The sequence below is a fragment of the Pithys albifrons genome, chromosome 3 (genome assembly GCF_047495875.1).
Source record: "Pithys albifrons albifrons isolate INPA30051 chromosome 3, PitAlb_v1, whole genome shotgun sequence".
Lineage (NCBI taxonomy): Eukaryota > Metazoa > Chordata > Aves > Passeriformes > Thamnophilidae > Pithys > Pithys albifrons.
In genome coordinates, this window is record NC_092460.1 from 48,066,655 (window position 1) to 48,092,755 (window position 26,101).

At 49.3% G+C, this 26,101-nt stretch overlaps 1 protein-coding gene across 2 annotated transcripts; it reads left to right on the forward strand.

The window, feature by feature from the left end:
• Nucleotides 1–692: 692 nt before the first annotated feature.
• TOM1 (target of myb1 membrane trafficking protein) lies at nt 693–22,502 on the forward strand. Of its 2 annotated transcripts, XM_071551670.1 has the most exons (16): nt 693–884; nt 8,857–8,941; nt 10,719–10,797; nt 10,949–11,098; nt 11,209–11,343; nt 11,587–11,733; nt 12,759–12,875; nt 13,311–13,444; nt 14,092–14,125; nt 14,700–14,808; nt 15,783–15,903; nt 18,310–18,385; nt 18,814–18,876; nt 20,571–20,630; nt 20,966–21,002; nt 21,102–22,502. In XM_071551670.1, the coding sequence occupies exons 1-16, from the start codon at nt 833–835 to the stop codon at nt 21,248–21,250; spliced, it is 1,548 nt and encodes a 515-aa protein (XP_071407771.1). In that variant the 5' UTR covers nt 693–832; the 3' UTR covers nt 21,251–22,502. The 2 variants fall into 2 exon arrangements, with proteins under 2 accessions (XP_071407771.1, XP_071407772.1); XM_071551671.1 differs by lacking the exon at nt 18,814–18,876 and having other exon boundaries at nt 694–884.
• Nucleotides 22,503–26,101: the final 3,599 nt, after the last annotated feature.

Below are 26,101 nucleotides of genomic sequence, written 5' to 3' on the forward strand. Positions count from 1 at the left end.
TGCCTCACCTCCGTTCAGGTTCATAGTATTTGAGTGAGAGCAATACTTGGGACTGAAGCGTGTTACACAGCATGTCAGGCGTGGCAGTGTTATAGTGGGATTTCTGCTGGTTATGAACATGTCCCCATTTTCCGGGTATGGGTGTTGTTTGATTGCAGCATTGCCTTGGGCAGGGCGGGGGTCAGGCCGGGTCACGCGTCGCAGTACAAGGTGCCTTACTAACCACCCCGCATGGAGCCATAGGATGGTTTGGGTTGGAAGGGACTTTAGAGCTCATCATTCCACAGCCCCTGCTGTGGGCAGGGACACCTTCCACTAGGTTGCTCCAAGCTCCGTTCGACCTGGCCTTGAACACTTCCAGGGGAAGGGGAATCCACAACTTCCCTGGACAACCTGTTCCAGTGCCCCACCACCCTCACAGTAAAGAATTTCTTTCCAATTCCTACGAGTGTGCTGCCATACCAGGCTATGGAACATTAAAAAACCATCGCAACCGGCTTTCCGCGATCTGGCATCGCTCTGGCTCCCGGGTTGTTCTACACGAGCTTGGCTGCAGAAAGCGGCGGGAGCCTCTCGGTTCCTGCGGGCGGGGGCTACGGACCGACAGCAGCGGGGACGCGCCGGCCGCAGCAGCCGCAGCAGCCCCGCCCCGGCAGCCGCCGCCCCTCAGCGGCCGCTCCGAGCCTCGCCCAGCCCGTAGCACGGCGGGGCCGGTCCGGGCGGCAGCGGTGGCGTCATAGCGGGGCCCGGCGGGCCCGCCCCGGCCGGCGCGCGAGTCACGTGAGCGGCGGCGGCGGCGGCGTCAGCTGATCGCGGCGCGGCGGCGGCGGCGATGGACTTTCTGCTGGGGAACCCCTTCAGCTCCCCCGTGGGGCAGCGCATCGGTGAGACCCGCGCCCCCCTCCCTGCCCTGCGCGGCCCCGCGGCCCAGCCCGCCCCCGCGCCCCGGGGGCGCGCGCCCGACCCCTCCTCGGGGGAGCGCCGGCCACGCCCCCGCGCCGGGACCGAGCGGCGCCGACCAATCGGGGCCGAGCGCGCTCTGACTGGCGCGCCCTGTTCACCAATCGCGGGCGTGCGGCCCGGGGAGGTGCCGCGGGGGCCAATCCGGGCGCGAGGGGGTCTCGGGCTATAGGGGTGAAGCTCGCGCGCTTAAAGAGGCCGCGGGCCGGGGGTCCGAGCCACGCCCCCCGGGCCGGCCGAGGCCTCTGATTGGCTCAGGGCCATTCCCGCCCACGCCAATTCGGGGTCTTCGCGGCAGGGGCGGGGCAGAGCCGGTGGCACAGCGGGAGCTGGTGATTGGCTACGCCCCAGCCGCGCCAGCCTATCGTGGCTTGGGCGGGAAGGGGGCGCGTGACCCGCGGTGGCACGAGGGGCGCCCTCGGGGATTGAGGGAACAGCGGGGGCTGAGGGGACAGGGAGGGCTGAGGGGACAGGGCGGTGCTGAGAGGACATGGGGGTTGGTGAGGGGCAGGGGTCTGAGAGGACAGCGCAGGCTGAGGGGACAGCAGAGATTGAGGGGACAGCGGGGACTGAGGGGACAGCAGGGGAGGCTGAGGGGACAGCGGGGGCTGAGGGGACGGGGGGGGGTGCTGAGGGGACAGCGCAAGCTGAGGGGACAGAGGGGCTGAGGGGGTGGGGGGGCTGAGGGGACAGCGGGGGCTGAGGGGACAAGGGGGTGCTGGGGGGCAGTGGGCTACTGAGGGGGCAGTGAGGGCCACAGGGATAGCAGCTTAGGACTGGGCTGTCCCCAGGATATGCAGCTCACCCAGCTTGAGCAGCATGCTGCATTCGAAGGTCATGCACACTGGCCATCCAGGGTGGGTGCCCACCCTGGGCCTCCCCGCACTGAGGTGTGGGATAAGTGGCACCTGGCAGGGCTGTGCCCTGGCTACATGGAGAGCAGCTCCCTGTGGCATGGGCCGGCCTGGGGCGCTGAGCACCAGCTCCAGCAATTGACACAGCGCCCATACTGTGACCTGGCTGGTCTGCCGCAGGCCCTGTGCTCAGGGCAGCTCAGGGAACACGGGAGAAGGATGTGGCATGAGAAAGTGGAGCAGCAATGCCACAGTTGAAACAAGACGGTCAACAGCTGCACTGCTGATGAGCCGAGATTCTTAAAATCAGTTCTTTAAGCAGTTATTAAAAGACTTAGAATGAAGACTCTTTCATCCCATGTTTTATTGCCTAAGGGCCTTCAAGTGGTGCTTGAAGGTTGATGTCCGTTCAAACTCTCCATTTATAAGTTTGTGCACTTCCATTCTTGCTGGTTGTCACTAGTCAGGCCTTTGCTCTTCTCTGTGAACATCTGGTACCAAATTCAGTCATTTTTGGTGTGCTCGTGTGGGCGAATAGGCTGCTGTGGCTGGGGCAGGAAGGGAGCAAGTGGCTGCTTTAAGTAATGCTTTCATAAGCACTGCTTATTTTAGAGGCTGCCCTAAGCACTGTCCAAAAGGGGGTCAGGGCACTGCAATGTGCCACTCTGGTGTTGGGCCAGATAGATGAGACACACTACAGCAAGGTGGGGGAAGGATCATCCAGGATCATTCTGTTATCAGAAACCTCTGGATGATCAACATCTCCCCAAAAAAAGGTCACGTGTTTCATCACACGGTCCAGAAGAAGCTGTCTCCTGCCCTTTCCCAAATGAATGCTCTTTGTTCCCTCAGTGAGTGTGTCAAGTAAGTCCTTGTGTTTTGGTAGAGGCAATCTGAAGATGTCACAGATCACTTCTTGCCCTTCAGATCTTCTGGTCAGTATAGTAACCAGATTGTAAGTGGGTTCCCTTTGAGCTTTGCTTCAGTTAAAGGGATTCCCAAGCAACAAACGAACAGCAAAGAAGAGGAGAAAATGGTATTTGAAGAGCGTTGTCAAAGAGGTTGAGAATCCTTAGTAGCAAAGGTATGGTAGTAGGGAGATCAGTGACTGGGGTTGTTTGGGGTTATTTGAGTCCAAGGGGCTGAAGGAATTAAAGCATATAAGAAAGGTACTCAGTGTGGAGGACTTGAAAGCGTTGGTGGCTGAAAATATGAATGTTTTTCTCTTTTTGAACATTGCCTATCAGCATCCTGGGGACATGGATAAATGCTATCTGCCCTGTTTAATTTGAGACGCGAACATGACTTACCCAAACTTGTTTGGTAGGTCCATGGCAGCTGCATGTCCAACCCATGAGCTTGATCACCAAACCTGCATAGTGCTGCTGCTTTGGGCTGTCTGCAGAAAGCTTATGCTGCGTCCTTGTAAATTACTTAGGCAAAGTCATGTATGCTTGATATAGCTTACAAAGCCTAAAATAGCTTTAGATGGAGGCTAAGGAATATTAAAAAAAATCCTCTGTGGCATACTGCAGCAATGTTCTCAAATTCCTTCATTAACGTTAATCTAGTAAGACCCATTTATTTTGCTGACTAGGAATCCAGTGCTGAGATAATCTCAGTGATCTGTCACAGAATGAATCAGTTGCAAAGAAGTAGGTTTTCTAGTTTCTTACTCACAGTTCTGGTATTTAGTCATAAAAGTTGCCTCTCTCCTGGTTTTGCACTGTGATGTGTCTTCCCAAGTAAGAGGAATACAGTCTGGTTTGTTTGGGTTTTTTCAATATTTGTTTTTGTTGTGTGGTGGCTTTTTTAAAACACAATACTCCTGACCAGTGGGAAATAGTCCAAAGAGTAATGAAGCATTGTAGTTGGGATTCTCCCCTCAAAAGGGAAATACACGGCATCTCCATCTAGGAGCTAAGATAAGCTTTTTTCCATTTTCAAAATGGAAAATCTAATTTCTAGGGTTGAATTCTCACTGAGTGAGAGAATGGAGAGGAAACCACCAATGCTCTATTGTCACCCTGGAAGTCTGAAATAACTAGTAATTATAGCAATACCAAAAGGGACAGAGACAGGTTATTTCAGTGTGTGAGGGCAGACAAGGGAGAGAAATAACGGTGTAGCACAGAGACAAAAAAGGATTTTCTATAGTTAGGGGTTGTTTTAAGCATGAGAACCCAAAAAAGTTGAGACTGTAATGACGGAGCAAGTAAGAGAGGCTCATGGGTGAGAAAGGGGCAGATACAACATAATATGCTAGAAAAAGTCCCCACAGCCGTTTGGATTCCACCTTGCAGGTATTCCTGCACCCCTCCGTGAGTTGGGACCTTGGGAGCTGTTGTCAGTGACACTCTCCTGCTGGAGCCAAGTGTCATTGACCCAAAACCCCACAGCACTGTATTCACCATCATCCTTGAGTTAGGTGTGGAGCCATATCTCTGTTCTCCCTAGAAAGCATTTTGTCCCCTCAGTCTTTGGAGTAGTGATACTGCTAAATGGTGGAGTGCTGACAGAGCTGATGCTGTAGTTCCCTCAAGGGAAGCAAAAGCATGAGGCTTAGCAAGGAGACTTTGTACAGGATGCTGAATTGGACCTGGGAATTTATGAACTGAAGGGAGGTTGGGAGAAAGGTCTGTTGCGTTGGTTTCTGTTGAACCTGTGCTGTCTCATGCAATGGAACGTTGGTGCCCTCATCATCATCATCATGGCTAGGCTTTGCAAATGAAGATTTGGGAAGGGCACTACCCACGCTTGCTGCAAGCATGCTGGTGGCTAAAAAGGCTGATGTGGGATAGGCAAGTCTGGTCACAAAAGGCACAGCGGAAAGTCTGCTTAGGCAATATTGGCGAGGAACGGTTCTTTTTGCGTTGTCTTTTCTCCTCGAGACTGACTCTCCGTGCGTTCTCAAAGGAAGCAGCAGCGTCGTGAATGGTGTGTCTCCATGAATCCCAATTGGAGGCCAGAGTGGACCATTGATGGCAGTCAATATGGCCAAGGCTGAGGTGTTGTTTCAGGGAGTCCTTGTATCTCTTCTTTGGGGCTCATCTCTTGCGGCAGCCGGTGGCGAGTTCACCATAGAGTGCAGTCTTAGGGATGCAGTGATCCTCCATCCTGGAGATGTGCCCTGCCCAGCGCAGCTCCGTTCTCATCAGCATGGCCTCAATACTACCTGTTCAAGAACAGACACATTAGTCATGCTTGTTGAAATGGGTGAGAAGGTGTTTGATGCTTTCCTGAGGAACTTAGAGCCTGCAAGACTGAGCACTGCAGAGAGCACTGTTTAAGGCCTTGACTTGGAGGTGGAGCACATAACCTGCTATGGCAGAGCATGTTCCAGGGGAAGGTTTTCTGAACAGCGGCTATCTGGTTATTGGTGCTTCAGATCTGGGATGGGGAGAAAAAGGGGGCAGAAGCCTGCGCAGTATCTTCTGTCCCTGGCTCCTGTACTTCCCCACACTATTGACTGCAGTGCCAGTGCGCTGCTGCAGGAGTGGCTGGGTGAGATTGCCAGCCTCACAGTGGGCTCTCCCCTGCGACACACAAAGGATGAGACAATAAACTTCAAAAGAAGCAAATTTGTGAAATTTGCTCATGACACAAAGCAATGTACAGCTCTATTGTGTCAGTTATACCAAGCTCAGAGTTCTTTGTTATCTAATGATTCCAAATAACTTTTATAACCTAGTTGGAATCGGCAGAAGAAGATCAAATGTCAGGCAGGAAAAGAGTTGATGCTCTGGTTTAACCTGTACCACAGTCCTCAGTGGTTCTGGGTCTATCTGAGTAATTTGTGAGGCAGCAGACTGGAATCAGACAAACCCCAATGTTGTCACACCCGGGGAAGTGGACTGGCTGCCAAAACAATGTGGTTTTGAAGCGGCCCCATGAAGGGGCCTACTGTACATTGAACCAGTTGGTTTGGGGCTTGGAGGGAGCTGGCATTTGTAGATAAGCTCTGCCAGGGGGAATTCTCCACCGCAGGTCAGGCTCAGCTGTTAGGGCGGCAGAAGGAAATGCTGCCTGAAAAGTCCCACCAGGCAGAGTGCCGGGCATGCGGTTGTGCCCTGCCTCCTGTGCTTGCTGTTTTTAGGGACTTGTCACTGCCCTCAGCCATCCCGGGCTCAGATTTCATGAGGGGGCAGACAACTCATGTGCTAATTACGGCTCATGAAATGGGGCCAGCCACTCTGATCCTTCATGTGACTAATGAATTAGGCTTTGTTTCCTTCCCTTCTGCAGGCTTTAGAAAAAGAGTAAAGTTCAGAATTTCGGAGAAAACTCCAACATATCTTATTAGGCTTGGACAGTCCCTTAGAGCTTGGAGGAGAGTAAGGAGGATTAAAAGGGCATTAGCTCCAGCTCTCCCAAGGCCAGATAGGTCAGGCCTTAATCTGTATTTGGTAAATTCATATGCTTTGTCCTTGGACTTGCCTCAGGGTCACATTCCTGTTTTCCATATACCCTAATAATGCTCTTCCAGCTTTGTATTTTATGAACCTCTGTTGTGTTTATGACAGATGCTTTCCTGCAGCTCTTCCTTGATGACTGTATGAACAGGGGTAATGGTAGCAGGATGACTACAGCATTGCGGGGCAACTTCTGAGGAAGCCAAATTTTCTTCTAAGTGCACAGCCAGGTGAAGGAGCATGCATGGTTTATTTGCATTCCTGTTGGAAAAGTAAACCCACTGCTTGTTCTTGGCAGGATTGGAGCATTTTGAGGAAAAGGAGTGGTGGGGAGCAGGTTACAGAGTGCCCCCAAACATTGGGAAGCGAGGGAAGGGTGTTTGCAGATTCAGTTCGTGTTTGCATACAATGTAAATAGAATGAAGTGGGTTGGGGAGATTTGAATAGCAAGGACTTGATGGTTAAAGGCAGTTCATATTTTGTCCTTGGTTTCTTCTATAGCTCAGAGCTTCCAAGCAGGCTCAGCTATGTTCCCAAGTTGTGAATGTTCCCTTCCGTGTGCAATGAGAGGAGTGTGAGAAGATGTAGACTTCCCTTTCAGCAGAGCAACCCCTATGTGATGGATTTTTGTGATTCATTGCCAGTGGCAGCAAATAGTATGGAGAAACTTCTGGCTTGTTCAAACCACGATGTGTCATGAGCAGGGAATCCCAGAGGAGAGCGCAGGTGGAGGGCGGCATTGTGACCATGTCTGCTAAATCCATCAGACTGACCTGAGCTGGAATCTGCCAGCCAGCAAGGCTGGCTGTATGGTGTCCCAGGGCAGGAGCAAACCTGGGGAGCTCAAAGGTGCCCCAGTGGAAAACATTTTCCCGCATATGTTACCATAGCTTCACCTATTGATTGGTATATACCCTGCTGCACTAGACATGCCCTGGATATATTCTCTACCGCATCTCCCAATGCAAGACTACCTCCTGTGCATCACTGAGGAAGCTTGGAGCTGCCAGAGATCAGGAGTCTTACGTAAAATTAGTACTCAAAGTGACAAAAGTTCACCTGAATCAAGGAGCCTTAGGGATATTACAGTAGTAGCCAGACCTTTAGAAAGGTGAAAGAGCATCAAGAGCATTCTGCCATTATCCTTCCCTTGTCTGCCCTCTTCCATCTGGCTGTGGCCACAATGTCATCAGCATAATCACAATGTAATCAATACATTCTACAGCTAACAGAAAAGGTGGTGGCTGGATTGCGATAAGGTGCAGATAACTTCACACTGTGGTGTGCAAATCTGTGGGAGGGACTCCTGTATAAGAGCTGCCTTGCACAGTGCTGTGAATAGCTCTCTGCCTGACCCTTAAAAGCAGGACATTGCAAAACATGATGGATGTGCTTACCCAGGCAGGAGTTAAAAGATCTTCCTCCTGTGTGATGGCCTTATCCCATTACTGCGTGAATGGGCATTTAATTTCATTCCCACACAGGGATCATTAGCTGCTGGATCAAAAGGAGAAAAAGGCAGCTCTGCAGGGGAAGGGCTTCTCCAAAGGGGTGGAGGACCCTTAGCAGCAAGGGACAGCCCCAGGTTTTGCAGGGACAGCAGTTTTGAAAATGCAGGCACTTCTGTTGGGTCTGAGCTCTCCTGAAGAGCACCTGATAAGTGCAGAACCAGTCTGGCCAGTTTTATTTCTCTAAGTCAAGTATGTTTTAGGATGGGAGAGCTGTGAAGGATGGTTTTTGTTTTCTGCTTGCCATCTATCTCTGCGTTTCCCTGTGGTCTTGAGAGTGCCTGGGTCCTGGCAACCCCACTGGCAGTTCTCATTCCCCCAGATGCTGGTGGTGTCCCTGATGGCATCAGTCAGTGGCGGCTAGGAGGGAGGCATGGCTGATTACAGGGTGGAGACACTAGTGCTTTCGGTAATAGCTGCTCATTTCCTAAATCTCTGCCTTGAATAAATAACATCAAGGCTGACTAAGGAATTCCTAATTAAAGGGAACACAATCAAAGCTGAAACAATTGCTTCGACTTCAGCCTGTAGTTTGCTTCTGCCCACACTCCCCAGAGGCCAGAAGTTCAGGGGAGAGGTGTAAATGTTAAACAAGAGAGCCCTGCTTTGGTTGTTTATATTTGCTTGTTTGTTTTCATAGGGTTGGTGTACCAAAAAAAGGAGGATTCTCTTCTTTCCCTATGTGGTACAAATCAAGAGTGATACTATTGATGTTAGAGCCATGTCAGTGGGAGTGGACCAAACTCAGGGTTTCTGGCCTTGCAGTAAGGAGGCAAATAAGCCCCCTTTTCCCCAGCTGTGGAGCTGAAGTCATGCTGAGCCCCTTCCCTTCCCACCAGCGATCGCCCAGTGTGTGGCTGTGTGTCAGTAGTATGGGTGGCATGGGCGAAGTCGAGCACCCACCCATCCCAATGCCAGCCAGCAATGTGCTCTGCGGTGCTGACATCTAGCGGGAAGCACTTTGTGACCTGGAATTTGCAGCTGGATTAGCTCCCTTGCATGTTTTAGTGGAAGCCAGGGAGAAAGAGGCTGGGATCTGGGGTGTTGTGAGAGCTTAATGTCAGCCCGTGAGAGTGCCAGGGCTGCTCTTAGTCCTACCCTGTCTTGGTTTTTGTTTTCCAGAGAGAGCTACTGATGGGTCCCTACGGAGCGAGGACTGGGCTCTCAACATGGAGATCTGTGACATCATTAATGAGACTGAAGAAGGGTAAGGGAACTGGCAAGGGTCCATACCCAGTGGCAGGTCTTTGCATACCCTGTAACACTACATCCCTAGGCTGCAGTGGTAGCATACACAGGTGGAGGTAATAACCTAGGCTTCCCAACAGTCCCTTAGACAAGACTCTGCTAGGACACCTAGAGACCCAGCAAAGCTGTCATAGCATTTTTAGATGCTTCTGTATAATCTTTGTGAGCAATAGGAACATTTCAAACAGGCATTCAGGGTCCCCAGGGAACCCTTGTTCAAGCCAGGCTGTTTCCCATCTCCCAAAGGCATATTTGCAATTCTTCAACTTTGGTTTATTCCTTCTTCATACCCCTTTCTTTCTTTCCTCTGGAAATTTAAAAATCTGCAGGCTGGTGACTGAGGAGAGAGGAAGATCTCAGGCTGCTATTCAGTCCTCTCACTGTGCAAATCCTGCTGAGGTTTGCTTCTCAGGTATTTCCATGTACAGTCACTCAGACACACACAAAGTGGGTGGAGGAGCCCTTGTCTTCCTCTCTCTGCAGGGAAATGTTCATAAATCTGCCAGACTTGTTACCTCTAGACCTGGGGATTTGCCAATGAATTCAAGGGAGACTGCTCCTTCTCACAGCAGAGATGTCAAGAGCAGCATGTAAAAAAGAAGGTGCTACGTGAAGTAAAACATGGAGGTTTCACTCCTGCTGTCCTGCCCCACAGTGATGTTGACAGGGGATTAGCAAGCCCAGTTTTCAGCTTCACAGTTGTATGAAAACAAAGTCAAACATCTTTACTCACAGATCTGTCGCCACTTCTTTTTCATGCTATCCCTTTGATGCAAATACACCTGTCTCTGTCCACAGTTCTTAGTCCTGAGCTATGGCCACTTGTTTCAGGTCTGGGCACCTGATAACACAGCTGTTCCCTTCTAGGATGATGGGCTCTCCCATTGCTCTGCTAATGCCCATCCATTGGCACCATGCTGCCCCATGGGCCAATACACTCCTTCCCTCCTCACTGTCTCAATGTCTCCACCACACTCTTCTCCTCTTGCACTCTTCCCGCTAAGCCTCTCTTTGTGTGCTCTGCCAGAGCATGTTTATCCATTTGTGCCCTCTCAAGACCACAGTGGTCTAAGACCACAGTTTCTCCCCGCTGAGAATGGTTAAGGAGGCCCTGCTATGCTGCTGCTCTCTTGCCCACCTGCAAAATAGGCAAGATTTTGCCACTGAATCTCCCCTGCAGCTTTTTAGCCTCCTTTTTTTCCAGGAAAATATTGTTAAACAGCTTCTCTCTGAGCAATGCAGGAATTGCTGTAGCTCACTCTTTCCTTCCTGTTTCTAACCCATGCCTAGCTATTCTGTGATCTCCTTTTCAGTCTCTCTGCCATGGGATATTGCTCTACCTCCATGCTGTATGTTTCTAGCATTGTTTTTAAAAACTCTGTTCTCTCTTGTGTCTTGAACACCTTGAGTTGTTGCAGGCATAAGCGCACAGATGCCTCGAATTTCAGGAACAGCACTCAGTGACATGTTTTAGTGGTGGACTTGGCAGTGTTAGGTTTGCAGCTGGACTCTAGGATCTTAAAAGGTCTTTTCTAACCTAAATGATTCTGGGATTAGCAGGGCCCCACTCCTCTTGCAGAACCACAGGCAGAAGCTGCTTTACCAGTCATTGTTTCAAGCCACCCTGAAAACATGCTAAGTATGAAGCATCCAGAGCCAGGGGCTGTTTTGCTTTGCCTTGCTGTAGGTGGGTCTCAGCCTTCTGATGATCTTTCTTCATCTCATTTTTCCTTCAGTCCCAAAGATGCCTTCCGAGCCATTAAGAAGAGAATTGTAGGGAATAAGAACTTCCATGAAGTTATGCTGGCATTGACGGTGAGTGGTCAGGGCTCTTTCTCGACTCTGATGTAAAGCTGAGTGCTGAACACAAGCTTTAGCACACATGCTGAAAAGACGTGTACCTAAAGCCAGCAAGAGAAACACATAGTCATAGAAGGCTAAAGTGAATGCTTCGTTGCCTTTGAAGGTCCTGGAGACATGCGTCAAAAACTGCGGCCATCGCTTCCATGTCCTTGTGTCCAGCCAGGACTTTGTAGAAGGTGTCCTGGTGAGAACAATCCTGCCAAAGAACAACCCACCTGCCATAGTGCATGATAAAGTGCTGACCCTCATACAGGTGAGCCAAGAAGTGTGAGCATCTGCACCAGTTCAGAGAGTTTGTCTTTATGTTTTTGTATGGAAGAGTTTTGTAAATGTTGATGAGCTGTGCTGTCTCCTTCTTCCCAGTCCTGGGCGGATGCCTTCCGCAGCTCACCAGACTTGACTGGTGTCGTTGCTGTCTATGAAGACCTGAGACGGAAGGGCCTAGAGTTCCCCATGACTGATCTGGACATGCTGTCACCCATTCACACACCACAGAGGGTATGGGAGCATTGCTGAAGAGAAAAATGTTGGGCAGCTGCCATGCTGGAGCTATGAGGGGGCTTTAGGAACTCTTATCTTGCATTTAGAGGGCTTCTGGGGAGTGAAAATCTCCAGGACAGCCAAGAGCTATTGAAAGCAGATGGGGACTTCCCATAAACATTTCTCCTCTAATTTCAGTGCCCTGTCAGGTCTGAGTGTCTAACATCTCCTTCTCTGTCACTTTCCCACCTCTCTCTGTAGACTGTGTATAGCTCTGACTCCCAATCTGGACAGAATTCACCTGCAGTCAACTCCCCTCAGCAGATAGAGTCCATCCTCCACCCTGTCACTCTGCCCACCGGAAGAGGCACATCGAACGACGCACCCATCACACCCACACCAGAGCAGGTGAGTTGGACACAAGCCCTGTGATGTTGCTGGCACTCTGTGTGTTTGGGGGCTGTTTCACAAACACTGTTCTGGGACTGCTGTTCTGATCCTTCCCCAGCCTCTGTCTTCAAGTGCCTTTCCTCTAAAGCACAGTCCCTTGAAAGCTTCCCAGAGCTCCACTGTGGTCACAGTGATGAGCTGGGATACCACAACCATGGAGTGGTTATGTTTTTCAAAGACACAGCTGCTTGCAGGTAGAGGGAAGTTCTCCTGGCTATAGGGAAGCAGAGACATGAGACAACATGGAGGTTTAGAGCAAGGTCTTTGTAGTACAGCTTGCTCAGTAAATGCCTGCTTATTATCTTTGTTTATCTTGCCTCACTGCTTACAAATCAACCCTGTCTGGCTATGTGGTTTCTGAAGGTTAGGCCTTCCTTACTTGTTTCCCCATCCTCTTTTCTCCTTCCTCATCCTGATTTCATATGACACCATGTTTAGCACCAAACCTCCAGCTGTCGGTATATTGCATTCCGTTGCAGAACAGAGGGTAGGAATTGTTCTAAAGAGGCTCATTAGCAGCTTGTTGAAACCAGAGGGATAAAGCTTCAGTTGCACACTTAGCTGAGGCTTTCCTGTTGAATGGGAATTAATTTTTTCTCCTCTCTTACACCACTTTGGAAATAAACAATTTAAGTGGCTGCCACACAGGAGCTGCTAGCTGTGGAGAGATTTATATCATAACAGCAGCCTGTGCTGGCTATTAAAAATCAAGGCTAGGCTAGTGGCCAAAGGTCCCAGCTGAGGGCCTGGCATCTCTTACCACCAAATGAAATTGATGGTAAGTAATGGAGATTCTTTCTGCTGGGAGTTCCCGAGATCTAAACTGAGTGGTGACAGTGGTGACCAAAGAATTCCTCAGTGTTTGTTCCCTTTGGCTCTGTGAACGTGCATGCAAACGTGGTGCTATTCACTGCCATTCAGAGCTATCTCAGCTACCTCACCAGTCTTCCCAGGTGAAGTGTCACTTCCCTTCCCTTTTGCAGATCGGGAAGCTGCGCAGTGAGCTGGAAGTGGTGAATGGGAACACAAAGGTTATGTCAGAGATGCTGACGGAGCTGGTACCATCCCAGGCTGAGCCTTCTGACCTGGAGCTGCTGCAAGTAAGGAACACTGACAGGGTGGAGAGCTGGCACACACAGTAAAATTTAGCAATGACTTGATGGAATGAGGCACAATGCATGCCAGGCATGGGGAACAACTGGACTGTTTAATGTGGGGCTTGTGAGGGAGTAATGGGATAAGGGAAACACAGGGAAGGTGGAGGGAAGCTGCAGTACTGAGGCTGGAATTGTCTTGCATGGGGACTTGTCCCCAAGGGCCTTTCTTTTTGGGTGATGTGTCACACAAAAAGCATACAATTTTTCCATGTAAAGCTCAGACTCAATTTACATCTCGCACCAGTATTTGTTGCCTATCAACAGTTCCTGATCGATCCCAGTAGCCTCTGAGGTCTGTCTATTCCATTCAGACTCCCAAAGCTGTGAGTGCTCAGCCTTAGTCAGACCTTTGTGGTAACTTCCTCTTGCTTTGAACAGGAGCTGAATCGGACATGCAGAGCCATGCAGCAACGTGTACTGGAGCTGATTCCCCGTGTCCTCCATGAGCAACTCACTGAGGAACTGCTCCTCATCAATGATAACCTCAACAATGTGTTTCTGCGCCATGAAAGGTACTCCTCTCCTCCCTCCCTTCTTTGTCCTGCTCTCACACAAGAGTTTCCTGTCCCTTGAAGGCTGCCTATCCCACCCTTTTGATCTGCCCATTAGTATTATAATGCTCAAGATGTATCATCCATCTTTAAGGACAAAGCCAGTTCTCAGTTTTTGCTGACTAATTCCTGTCTCCTCAAGACTGCTGTGTAAATTACTGATGGGACATAAAGATGTCCCTGTGGCATAACCCAGAAGAAGGAGGGAACTGCATAGAAAGAGCTGGTTTTCTAGGCCTGAGGCATATTGGGACAGAAATTGGACAGGTGACATCAGCACTCCTTTTTTTGCCTTCCATTTCATCAAACACATCTCTTCACTAGGATGAAATCTGGAGAATTTAGGCCCTGTGTCTGTATGGAGAACTGTGTTTAAACTATTTTGGTTAAGAGTAGCTTTGGAGGATCACAAGAAGCTTTCTGTCTCAGGAGACATCAGCCCTCTGGGTGTTGTCGTGGAGTCTTCAGTTTTGAGGGGAAATTGGGCCTTAAGCTATGGTCCCCCTTTCCTGTTATGTAGAAAGGGGCAGACTGTGCCAAGCCTTATAAGAAACCTGTGAGTGAATAAGCACATGCTATTGAAATGTATCCTGTCATCTTTCTTGCAGGTTTGAGCGCCTCCGGACAGGACAGCCTGTCAAGGTAACTCAGAGCAACTTCCGCTCTGTGCAGCTCAGTTTGCATCCCTCAGGTCCAGCTGTGCCCTGCTGAATTGGAGAGAGGTTCAGTCTGCCTCACTTAGAAGTGGTAGACTTTGCTCTCCCAGCTGAGCTGCATCAGACCACCTGGTTTGAAGGACACTCCAGTTTCCACTGCTAGCCTCTCCCTTCCTGCCAATGAGAGCCTTTCTCTCACTCAAAGAGCAAGAGCAGAGCAGCAGCAGTTACAGTTTTCCAGTACTGAATATTGGGAGGACCAATTCCCCTATCAGCCTTCTCTGATCACTGCCCTGTCCTCTGAACCAGCATCTGCTCTACTTACTGACATCCAGCAGAGCTGGGAGGCTGGCTACCAAGGCATCTCCTGCCTTAGGACACTATTCCCAGCCAGTTCTCTGATCACTGTTCCCCTTCTCACAAGGAAAGGCTTCACAACTGGTATCTTTCCATGGGTGTAGAAGGGCTCTCCTCTCCAGTATTAATGAGCTAGGATTTTAGGGTCAGGATGTCCAAGTTTCAGAAACTTCTTCACCATCTTATTTTTTCTTCCTCCAAAGGCTCCAAATGAAGCAGAGAACAGCTTGATTGATCTAGGACCGAGTACTCCTTCTGCACTGAAACAGCCTGAGGTCACCAACAACCTTTCCTCTCAGCTGGCTGGAATGAGTATGTTTCCATGCAGCTTTCCCCTCAGTCTTTCTCCTGTGCTGCCTTGGGAATCCTTTCCTGCCCTTGAATCATCTTCCAGAATTATTTAGTCACATTCATAGAGTAACCTAGAGAAATGATCTGCATTTTCAAGTAATAAACTCATGAAGAAACTTGTATATGTCCCAAGGCACTCAAACATTTATCTTGGTATCCACACCTCACGTTGTGCAGGAGGTGGTAATGACTTAAAAAGGACCTCAGCATTAGTCTGTGGCTAAGGGCTAGGCCTTCCGGCAGGGTAGGAGATAAAATTGCTGCCTCTGCATGCCTGGCAGCATTACCTGGTTGCCTCTCGTGATGTGAGATGTCAGGCTGACCTCTGAGGTCTAGAAAAAAGAGCCACGAGCATTTTGGGCTCCAGACCCATGATTTGACAGGTTGTTTACTCAAAAAGCCTGAAAGGTCCTGAGGGTTCTTCAAGACATACCAACAGTCTACATAGCCTTGCCTGAAGCTCTCACTAGCTGTGAGCACATTCAGTACAGAAAAATGGCAATACTGTTTTTACAGACAAGCCAGTTGATAGAGTTTTCAAGTCAGGGTTTTTTCAGGTGATGCCTGAGTCATGAAAATCCACTCATCTGTCTCAGAGGTGCTTGCCCAGAAGCACAGCAGCTTATGGAGCAATGCCGTCCCAATCTGTCCAAAATGGTCAGGAACATCTAGCCTTCAGCATCAGTGCAGTAAATTGATGATGTTTCTGTTTGAGACTGAGCCGAAGATAGCTACTGAGCAGGCAAAGAAACTGCTTCTGTTACTTCACTCACAGCACTGCACACACACGTAGCACATGCTGCAGCTGGGGGTCAGGATAGAAGAGTGGGCCTAGAGCAGTTTAGTCTGATGATAGCTTTCCATCTAGTTTTCTCCTAGCCACAGCCTTTCATTTACTGCTCAGAGCTACCTGTTCACCCTTCTCTCTCCCACAGACCTGGGCTCGAGCAGCGTAAGTGCGGGGCTGCACTCCCTCGACACCTCTGGCAAGCTGGAGGAAGACTTTGACATGTTTGCCCTGACCCGTGGCAGCTCGCTGGCTGAGCAGCGCAGAGGGTGAGTGTAGCAGCCCACTCTTCCTGTCCAGCCTTCTTGCAAAGAGGGAGGGCTTGGGGCAACTGGGACCATGAACCCAGCCAGCAGCAGTTGCTGGGAGACAGTAGGATGCAACAGAAATGCACTCTGGATGCACAGTGTAGGATGAATTCTGTGCTTGCAGTCCTTTTTTCTCTGCCATCATCTCCCCTTCACAGTGTCCTTCTGCATATGGAGAGAGGGAAGCGGTCCCTACTTGTGAGTACTGTGGTGCCACATGTTCTTGGGAGATTCAGAGTCTGGAGATGAAGGTGTGGAGTGGGACTGGCTGTTTTCTTGTCTGTCTCTGAACTAATGTGCCCTGACTGAGGTGATGTTGAATTCGGGAATTGCTGAATACTGATGCAGTCTAACAGGTAGAGAATTGAACTGGAGTGCAGGAAGAATGCAGTCACAGTTGTGGCAGAGCAGGGCACTGCTCTGTGCCTCAGCTTCCCTATTGGCACGTGTGACTGATGTTTCTTTCCCTATAGTGTGTTTAAAACCTCTTGGTGTAAAGCACTATAAGCTGGATCTCCATAGTACTGGCTGAAGTGAAGAGGTCTCCGCTGCAGAGTGGATTCCTGAATACTTGTTCTGGAGGAGCTGACAATAGCTGTGCTGACCCGATCCTTTGGGTTTGAGAGACTGTGGCTGATCTCACAGTGCTTTCCTGTCAGTCATTCACTGTTCTGCATTGGCTACCAAGCAGTAAAGCCCACATGGCTGTCTGCAGTCCTCAAAGACCTGTGCTCCTGCACTTCTGCATCCACTGGAGTGCCTTGTTCTGCAGCTGGGCAGTAGCAAGTTACGGTTTCTTATGCATGTCAAATTGAGGTCTCTTAAGGATGTCTCCTTCCATTCCTCTGCTTCAGACTGCTTCTGGTAAATAGCGGGGAAACTCATGGCCTAAACATAACTTCTTGTATTTTGTCCTTGCGTTTCCCCACTGCTTTTACTGTGACATGTGCTGCCTGATGGCAGGGGCAGTGCAGCACAAAAACAATCATGCCAACAGCACTGGTTCTGGGGCTGAAATCTGAGCCACTGGTACGTGCTTAGTGCTGGAGGCTGAGGGAGATCTGGACATGAGTGGAATTGTATCCTCCTTGCTGTGGTGCAATCCTTAACAGGCTGAGGCTTATGATCTCTGCACAAGTAACAAGACATCTTCTATTTATTTCTCACTGCCCTTCATTTGCCTGCACTTGCACTCCTGCCAGGTAACCTCTACTGGCTTGGGCTTCACATTTCGCTTACCAGCATCTGCTCTCAGTGTCTCCCTCCATCCGAACAGACCCATTGCCCTACAGCTCCCGAACAGAAGGTGCTGGCAGGAGACACAAGCAGAGGCACTGGGGTTTGTTCCTGACCCCCCATGCTTCATGTGTGCCTTGGTGAAGCAGTGCTTGAAACACTTCAAGCCTTTTCTGCCGTTCTTCCTCATCAGTGGCATGATAGCAGCATTGTACTTCATCCTGGATGCCATTGTCCACAGCGGCCCCTTCACTGATGAGCACTTCTTTGAGAAATTTGAGCAGCGGTGGCCCAAGCCCCTGGACCCCAACAAAAACAGCTCCACTTGATGGTCTGCTGAATCAGCAGAAAGGGGCCCAGGAGCAGCTGGAGAGGAGACTTATGGACAGTTTCTGTGAAAGGCTTCATTCTCCTGGCATGGACGGAATGCTTTCCCCACTCTGCATGGATCAAATGGTGACGTGTGGCATTGTCATGTGTGGTAGAAGCCTAGAGGGGACACAGAAATGGGATGAGGGAGATTATCGGTGAGAAGTGTCTGTGTGTGGAAAGAGATTGCTGTAATGGTGCATTTGGAGACCGTGAAGCAACACTAGGCTCTTCTGATCATCCAGTCTCATCTATGTAACATAGGCCAGTGAGCCTCTGCCACCATCAGTTCTTGAGTTGTATCAGTTAAAGAGATGTTTTTGAGCTGTTTGTGTCTATGAAGGTAAGCAAGTATGTAAGGGCTTGTTGCTCAAATCCTTTCTAAAGTAGCTGTAATGTTCTGGTCAGTCTGTGTTAGTTTTCTGTCTTGATAGTCAACCCCAAAGAAGGCAAGTGTTGTGGTTGATGCACCTAGTTCTGTAAGTCTGTATCTTAGTTTTCATGATACCTTGCCATCCTCCTGTCACGTGCCACAGCTGTCCTGTGATATCCCACAGTAATGTTCCAGTGAGCACAGTCTATTTTGTGATAAGCTACACCTTTAGGAGGGATCTTGCTCACCTTTCTAGAAGCTGTTGGGAGCAGAATGGCAAGAGATGAAAAGTTACACAGTCAGAAGAACTGAATATATGTTTAGGAGTTTCTGCTCTTCACTATCAGGCATCTCATCAGCCTGTGTGTTATGTAACTTCATGCTTTCAGGGTAAAGTACGAAGATCCCCAAGCCACCAAAGGACTCGCTGGTGCCCTGGATGCCCGGCAACAGAATACAGGAACAGTAAGTGATCACAGAACTTTTAGTGTATTACCAGGAATAAGAGTATCCTCCTTGCTCACCAATGCAATAAATGTGCTGTCTGTTTGGAAAAAATCAAGTGTTTTACATTACCAATGATAATTCCCAGACTCCGCCAACCTGCATATCCTACCTGGGCTACAAACTTCATTCTTTAAACCTCTGAGTTGGGGAACTGTGGAAAGTCTGAGGTTGATGCAGTCAGCTCCAGGATGTCCTCCCTATAACTGCAGGGAAGTTTCCACACAGAAATGTATGTTGTATTCATCTTCAGCAGGTTTCCAATTCCAGTTGCCCTCTCTCTGCAATCAGAGAAGTAGGCCACCCCTATGATGTGTTCCTTCCCCCACCCTAAGCCCACTGCCTCCCCTCTCCCTCACACTCTGCAATGCGGGCTCTCTCTCATCCAGGGGGAGTCTGGTGCCTCCAGTGATGGAGCTCAGCTGACTAAATGGATGATGCGGCAAGGAATGGTGAGATCTGAGATCCTGGAGGGCCAGCAGGGAGGAAGGAGGCTGGGGCTGCTAAGTAGGAGTGGCACTGGCACAGCACATGAGGATGCACAGCAGACATCAGCAGAGACTGCTAACTGAAATGGAGCAACCCTGGTCTGGGCCAGTAGTGCAGACCAGGGTTGGGAAGGAAGTAGGCAGAGTGTCAGCCCTTCCTCAAGTAAACATGTCTGTAGGAAAAGATCCTAGGAGCTCTGAGGCCAAGAGAGCACGTGCCACTGAGCTAGATGATGACCTGTTTTGGGGTGGGTGTCTGGAGCAGAGGCACTAACTGGTAGCATCATGAGGGTGGCTGCTGCCATTCATTCCCCTTGCAGCCTCTCCTGCTTAGCATGAGATGCCTCATTTGGAGAAAAACACATTCCAACTTGTGCTGTTCAAGGCCTCCTCCTGCAGTTCAAGTGTTTGAGCTTCCAGGCTTTTAAATTTGGTCTTCTGGCAGCAGGAATTACTGCAATTACATTACCTCAGGCACATGGGGGGTTTGACAGCTCCCAGGTCTGAAGCCTGTTAGCTTCTCTTCCTGTAATGGGCACTGCCCAGACTGATGTCTGCTCTAGGAAGTTTCCCCACATGCTGTCCACTTGGCTTGAATGCACTTCTATCCCAAGGAGTTCCTCTCTGGGTAAGCAAAGCCAGTTTTGAAACTTCCCTAATCTCACACATCCTCTTCCATCCCCATTTATTCATCTGCCAGCTGTGGTAACTATCTGCACTTGCTCCCTGGCTTGGGGAAATCTGCCTGTCCTTGGTAAGAAGGTGTTGCTCTTTTTCTTGGTTTTGGTATTTTCCAGAGGGCAAGGGAGCTATATGTATTAGAAGACTAATAAATAAGTTACCACAAATACTCTCTTGTGCTTCTGCTTGTGGAGCCTCTAGAAAGGGCTGCTTCTTGCTCAGCTTTGTTCAGGAGCTCCTGAATAGAGAAAAGGATCTGGGGTTTTGAATCAGACTGGATTTCCTTCAAGGTTATCTCTGTCCACTAGGAATATATCTCTCTGCTGCTTAAATTGACTGGGGACATGAATTAATTTGAGCTAACTTCATCCCAAATGAAAGTAAAATTTACTTTAATTGTAGATCACTTTCTCTTTGATGGGTCTGTTTCAGTTGTTTGGTGTGATGTCAGATCTTGCTGTGCTCCATGAATCTTATCAGGGAATCAGTTCTGGGCAAGTATCTTTCCCCCTTTTATTGTGGTGCTAGACCTGGCATGTCCAATATCCTCAGCATTGCAGACTTCGACATCAGACTGTCACTGGTTTGTAGAAGAGAAGAAGTGTGGAGAAATGCACATCTCTTGTCCTCTGGTTGCATAACACAAGCAGCCAACTTCCACCTAGTCCTCACCAAAATGGAAAATCTGGTCCAGTCCTAAATACCCCAAACCCAGCTGCCAAACCACAGATGCTTTTAATGGCATGTATCCTGAAAAGTATGCATGTCTAGGCATGGATGGAGCAAAGGAAGCAGGTGAGCAGTGGCATTGGTAGGTGGGCAAGCTTTGCAGTGGCATTGGCTGGATTTGGAAGGGCCTGAGCTGACTGAATAGTGGAGCAAGAGTTAGCCTCTGGGTTGGGCTTTCTTTTGGCATCATGGATTTCCTGGAACATACTCCTTTTTTGGCCTCATCACCCTTTTTCCTTCTGTCCTAGGTGCCAGTTCCTCAAGCCAGTTTCATGGAAGACATAGAGAAGTGGCTCTCCACTGATGTGGTAAGTGAGGGGCTGCTTTCCTGGAGGCAGCAGTCCTGCCAGAGTTGTCTGCAGGGCTGGACTTCAGGCAGTGGACAACAGTGCTGGCACTGCTGAATGTGTGGCACAGGCTGCTCGGAGGGAGCAGGGAAGGAAAGCCAAGGACACAGGTTTTGCATACCACAACACTGTAATTAGCCTTCTGGGAGGCATAGCTAATGAGTTGAGGATCAGGGCCACACTACCATGTCTGTACTGCAGAAGCAGAGGGAGCACTAGCCTGTCTTAGTGCAAAGATCACATCTGTGAGATGCCTTTACCTACCTTCCTTCTAACCATGTCCTTCTGTTCTCTAGGGAGAATCAGAGGATGCTAAAGGTGTTACCAGCGAAGGTAAGATGTGCCAGCCATCTCTTTTCTCTAACTATTCCTGGCAGCACATTGGCTCTTCCACAAACTCTTCGCTAATGCTCTGCTCTTCTCTTGCCCTAGAGTTTGACAAATTTCTGGAAGAGCGAGCGAAAGTTGCAGACCGCCTGCCCACTTTGTCCAGCTCTTCAGCAGGAACACCTGTCTCCCCTCCAACTGCCAGCCATCATCGGAAGCAAGCAAAGGAAGATGATGCTATGTTTGCTTTGTGAATGCTATGGACCGGTGTGCTGTGGAGCAAGAGGCTGTGTGTGCTGATTTGTGCTTGCCTCTGACCAGGGGCCAGCAGAGGAAGGACTCTGTCCCCTTCCTCCATTCTCTTCCTCTTTTATCTTTGTTTTTATTTTTAAGCTGCTTTCAGACTTCAGATAATCTTTGTTGTGTTTAGAGATACCACACAATAGACTTGTGAAGGGGAGTTGCAAAGCTGCTAGAGAATGTGGGAGTTCAGTGGGCTTTTCTCTTTTTGGTACAGTGTGGGCAAAGCAGAAGAAGCTCTGGAACAATCTCCCCATCCTACTCTTCAGTGAGGTAGTTAGAGATCTTGCCCAACAAACAGGAGAGGCTGCAGTCTGCTGCTGAAATAATTTCTGCCTGCCTCTTCACTCACCCCTTCCCTAGAATGAATCTCCAGCCCTCTGCCTGCCAGTGTTAGACTGGAAAGCACAGGGATGTGGAGCGTTACTGGTGTCCAAGGAGGAACACTAATGGTAGAGGGACCCTGTTGTTCTAATCTCTCTTGCACAAGTGCTTGTGGTGTGCAACACCTTCCCACTCACAACCCCTTTTCTTCCTCTTCCTTTCCTCCCCTTCCGCATCAGTTTATCCAGTATCCTACCTACAGCCCATTGCATGACAGCCAGTTACCCAGGCCCTTGGCAGCACACAGGGCTTGAGCTGTGAGCAGTACCCCAGGCTGAAGGGGCTGTCTTCTGTGGGGTAGGATGTGCCTTCAGCTAATTACTTGCAATTAATTTAATTCTCCCATTATTACACTTTTCTCCCAGTGTGATCCTACCCCCCTCTCTCACTTCTACTGTTGCCTTCCATCACATTGTGCCATGGCATAAGGAGTCTCTCTGAGCCAGGCCAGTGCTACAGACTCCCCCTGGGCATCTGTGTGTGCTGAGCCTGCAGAGCTGTGTTCCCTAAAGCAGGAGGCCCTCACATCGGCACTGTTACACCAGTGGGAACACACCGTTGCTGCGGTAGCTTGTTCATCTGGTGAGCACAGAGGTGAAGGGAGATATCAGTCATCTCATGCCGGCCAAGCAGCCCTGCAGCATCCAGCAGTTCCTTTGCACATGGGGAGAAAAACCCTTCGAAGCAAACTGCACATGCTACCCAATTGTAAATGAAAGCCAGGGAGGAGGGTGCCAAGCCCAGGGTTCGGGCTTGTGGGATTTCTTGTTGAGCGTGGGAAAGTTGCCTTTTTTACTGCACATTAAAGGAGCAAAAACTTGAGCATCCCTTGAAGATATGATGTGTGCTGGTGTGGGGAGGGGAGGACTCTGTGGGGAGAAGAGGGGATGAAACCATGTATCCACATTTGCTGTCCATGAAAAGGTCTGCCTTGTGATGAGATTTGAATACCTACCTTGCAGCCCACAAGTCGCTTACAAAGACATGCAAGAAGTACAGTTGCTACGAAAGGGCCCTCTGGTATCCACAGGGCATCCTCAGTTGTCCTCATACCATCCTGCAGTGTGCAGCTCAGTGCAAGCTGAGGGAAGGATTCTTAAAAGGAGGCTGAATGCATTGAAAGTGTCATCTGAGCCCTAGATTTGTGGGAAATAGGTAATTATTTGAAGTTGTCCAAACCTCAGCACCTCCCTCTCCCCATGCCTGCTCTGCAGTCTCAGCTGTACCAAGCTCAGGCAGAGGCTTGAGGATAAGAGCTGCAAGCAAAGCTGGGCTGCAGCAGGTGGCAGTGGAGCTGGAATAATCAGGGAGCTGGATTTCCACCTCTGTAAGCAGTTGTGGCATGGGAGGAGGCTTTGTGTCTTCTTCAGCTTTCCAAGACAGACAGCACATAATATCCTTGGATAGTTTATCCCTTGGAAAAACGAATCACCATTTTTAATTCCATTGCATTCCCAATGCCTCTGGCACGAACCAGGAGAGCTCTCCCTCCTTTTTGAACCAGGTGATATTATATATTTAATATAACTCTCTTAGAGCAACAGTCCACAAACCAGGGTGTGCATGCTATCTTCTGGGGTGGTGAGGAGGGGAAAGCCCAGCCTAATGAGCCTGAAAGCTGCTTGTCCTGCCCCATTTTGTTGCTGAGTCCATGAGTAGCTCTGCTGGGGCTACCTGAAGCTACATGGTTGTGGCTTTGAGTTACTCTCCCTCCCACTGCCAGTTCTATAGCCAGATTTCACTGTGCCCAAACCCCCATATTCCTCATCTAAGAAGGGTCTGCAAAGCACTTTGTTTCTGAAGAGCACAGCCCAAGAGCCATGGGCTTCTGCCTTACCAACTACATGAGGGTTTCATGTGGCAGACAAGAGTAAACACTGGGGATTGGCACAGCTGCAGTCCTCTAGCAGTTTTAGTCCATTTTTATGACACTCGTGGCTTCCTGAAGCCAAATCATCCCTGTCACAGCAAGTGAAACCTGTGTGGAGAGAATGGATTTAACCACGCAGCACTGGCTCTGGCCTCTGCTGTCACCTCCGCCGAATTCAGTTCCTTGGCAAGCACCTCCCTCCCCACCCCAGTGAGTGAACACAGAGCTTGTACGGAAGGCTTTGTGCTGGGAGTGTGGCCCTCTGGAGGACACTCGAAGACAAGGGACCATGAGTGATAGAACAAAGGGGAACGGCTTTAAATTGAAAGTGGGTTTCAATTGGATATTTGAAAGAACTTTACTGTGAGGGTGGTGAGGCACTGGAAGAGGTTGTGCAGAGAAGTTGCGGATGCCCCATCCCTGGAAGTGTTCAAGGCCAGGTTGGATGGAGATTTGAGCAAATTTGCTTGTGGAAGATGTCCCTGTCCATGGCATGCAATGACGATGTTTTAGGCTCCTTCTAACACAAACCATTCTATGATTCTAGGAGAGCCCATGAGCTACAGGCCAGTGCTGGAGTCTTGCAAGGGCAGGGCTGAGCTAAGGGTTTGAGTCCCTGCAGCTTCCCTCCTGTCTCAACAGAAAAACAAACTAGGAAAAAAGGCAAAAGGGCCAAATGCTGAGCTTCTCTTGCTGGAGCACCGCAAGAGCAAGGGCATCATGGAGCCCAGGCTTGTGGGTTTTGTAACTGTGAGGCCAGAAAAATCTCCAGAACAAGCAAGGGGCCTGATGTCCAAACACTCTTGGCAGTGCCTGGACTCAGGCTGCCTGGCACTTCTGGGAAGGAAGGACTTCTGGTCCAGTCAGCATTTGTGCAGGATATCAGCCTGTTCACACTAGTGATGTTTTGAACACTGGTTCATGCCTCAGCTAGTGCTTAAAGCTCTCTATGCCTCCAGCTCCCTCAGGGCATTGCCTGCAGCTTCCCCCAAGAAAGAAATGAAGACATCCCTGAATGTACACCCCAAGTCTGGGGAGTTCAAGCTTCTCTAAACTACTCTGGGATATCCTGAGCCCGCCTCACTCTTTCTTCCACCCTCACCTTGTTTTTAACTCCCCAGACAGTGGGCACAGGGCCTGGAAAATTCAAGAGGGAACCATCCCTGAGGAAGACTTTAGTGCAGGGAAATTGGCTGGCCTCTATTTTTGTCATGGGACAAACAGGTGTGAAGGGGTTTTGGTGACTGTCAAGTGAGGTCAGTTTGAAACTATGACCAACAGGTGAAAATATAGGGTGCTGCTTGTGGTCTTCTGAGTAAGCCTGTCCTCTCCATAGCATGCAGCCAGCCACAGTCATGGTGCTTTTCACTGTGGGCCATCCAGCACAGAGATTTACCAGACAGGGATGATGTATCTCTTTTTTACGTAACTGAAGATATGAAAAGTGTGGATGGGGGCATGGAAAGATTCCAGATTAGTACTGGCATATTTCTTATAGAATATACCAGTAATAACTTGAATAATTTTACAAGGTTTCTTCTGAGAAGGAACTTGAGGGAAAAAAACCTGTTAGTTCTGCAAGGGATCATTTTAAGTAGAGGCTGGCCATTTTGCATTGGCAAAAACTGCTTTATGATTGCAAAAAAATAAAATAGCACTATAAAGAATTCCTTTAAATGTCGTTCCCTTTTAAAAAGTGTTTTCTAATGCTGATTTTAAAAAGAACGGCGCTGCCTGCTCGCTCTGACCACCAGGTGGCTGTGGTCCCTCGCACACCCAGCCCAGGCTTTCCAGCTGCAGAGGACAAACTCTCCCTTCGAAGTGACCTCCTTAGCAGGCTCTGCTTCCCCTGGGAACAAAAACAAAACAAAGTCTTTCCTTATTGTACGTATTATGCTGCAACAGTGAGGACTCGCAAAGTGACCGCTCCAGAACATGCATTCACGTTCTGCAACTGCACGGGGGACAGGAAGGAGCACTTGTGCTCTGTGTCCATTAATAACCACACTGGGAACAGGAACTTGACCTGGACAGTTATTTTGCATGACTCAGAAGAGTTGCTGCTATGCAGGGTCAGAACTACTCCACATCTCTGAAAATTAAATATAGGCTAAATGTTAATGAGAATTTCCATGATGTTTGGGTAGTGTGATACCTGGGATATCAGCATTGCATTCATAGAGGTAAAAACTTGCATGCTTCTCTTTTACCAACCACAAACCTTCAAACAGTACATGATTTTTTTTCAAAGGGCAGTTAACAAAAACATCTCCTGATTTCCCACAGCGCTGGCTCATAAGCCAGCACAGAAGTGTCCCAAACTAGCACACTGGGAAAGTTGTTCTCCATTCCACAGGATTTTCATGTTACTCTGCCATGTCAAAACTTCCTCAAAGCTATTTTAGAAAACAAAATTTCCCCTTCTGTCACAAAATGAGAATAAAGCCACTTCCCCTTCACTTCAGATTACTCTTAGTGGTGGTGTTCAGGGAACTCAGTGGGCAGCAGAGAGGTAGGTTGTGAGGAAAAAAACCATTTCTGTAGATAATTC

What these genes read in the sequence shown, in the direction of transcription:
- TOM1 (XM_071551670.1), top strand. Translation starts at nt 833, where the DNA reads ATGGACTTTCTGCTGGGGAACCCCTTCAGCTCCCCCGTGGGGCAGCGC. An exon ending in AAGTTATGCTGGCATTGACG is followed by an intron (nt 10,798 to 10,948) that starts GTGAGTGGTCAG and finishes TTGCCTTTGAAG; the next exon opens with GTCCTGGAGACATGCGTCAA. An exon ending in AGTGGCTCTCCACTGATGTG is followed by an intron (nt 20,631 to 20,965) that starts GTAAGTGAGGGG and finishes TCTGTTCTCTAG; the next exon opens with GGAGAATCAGAGGATGCTAA.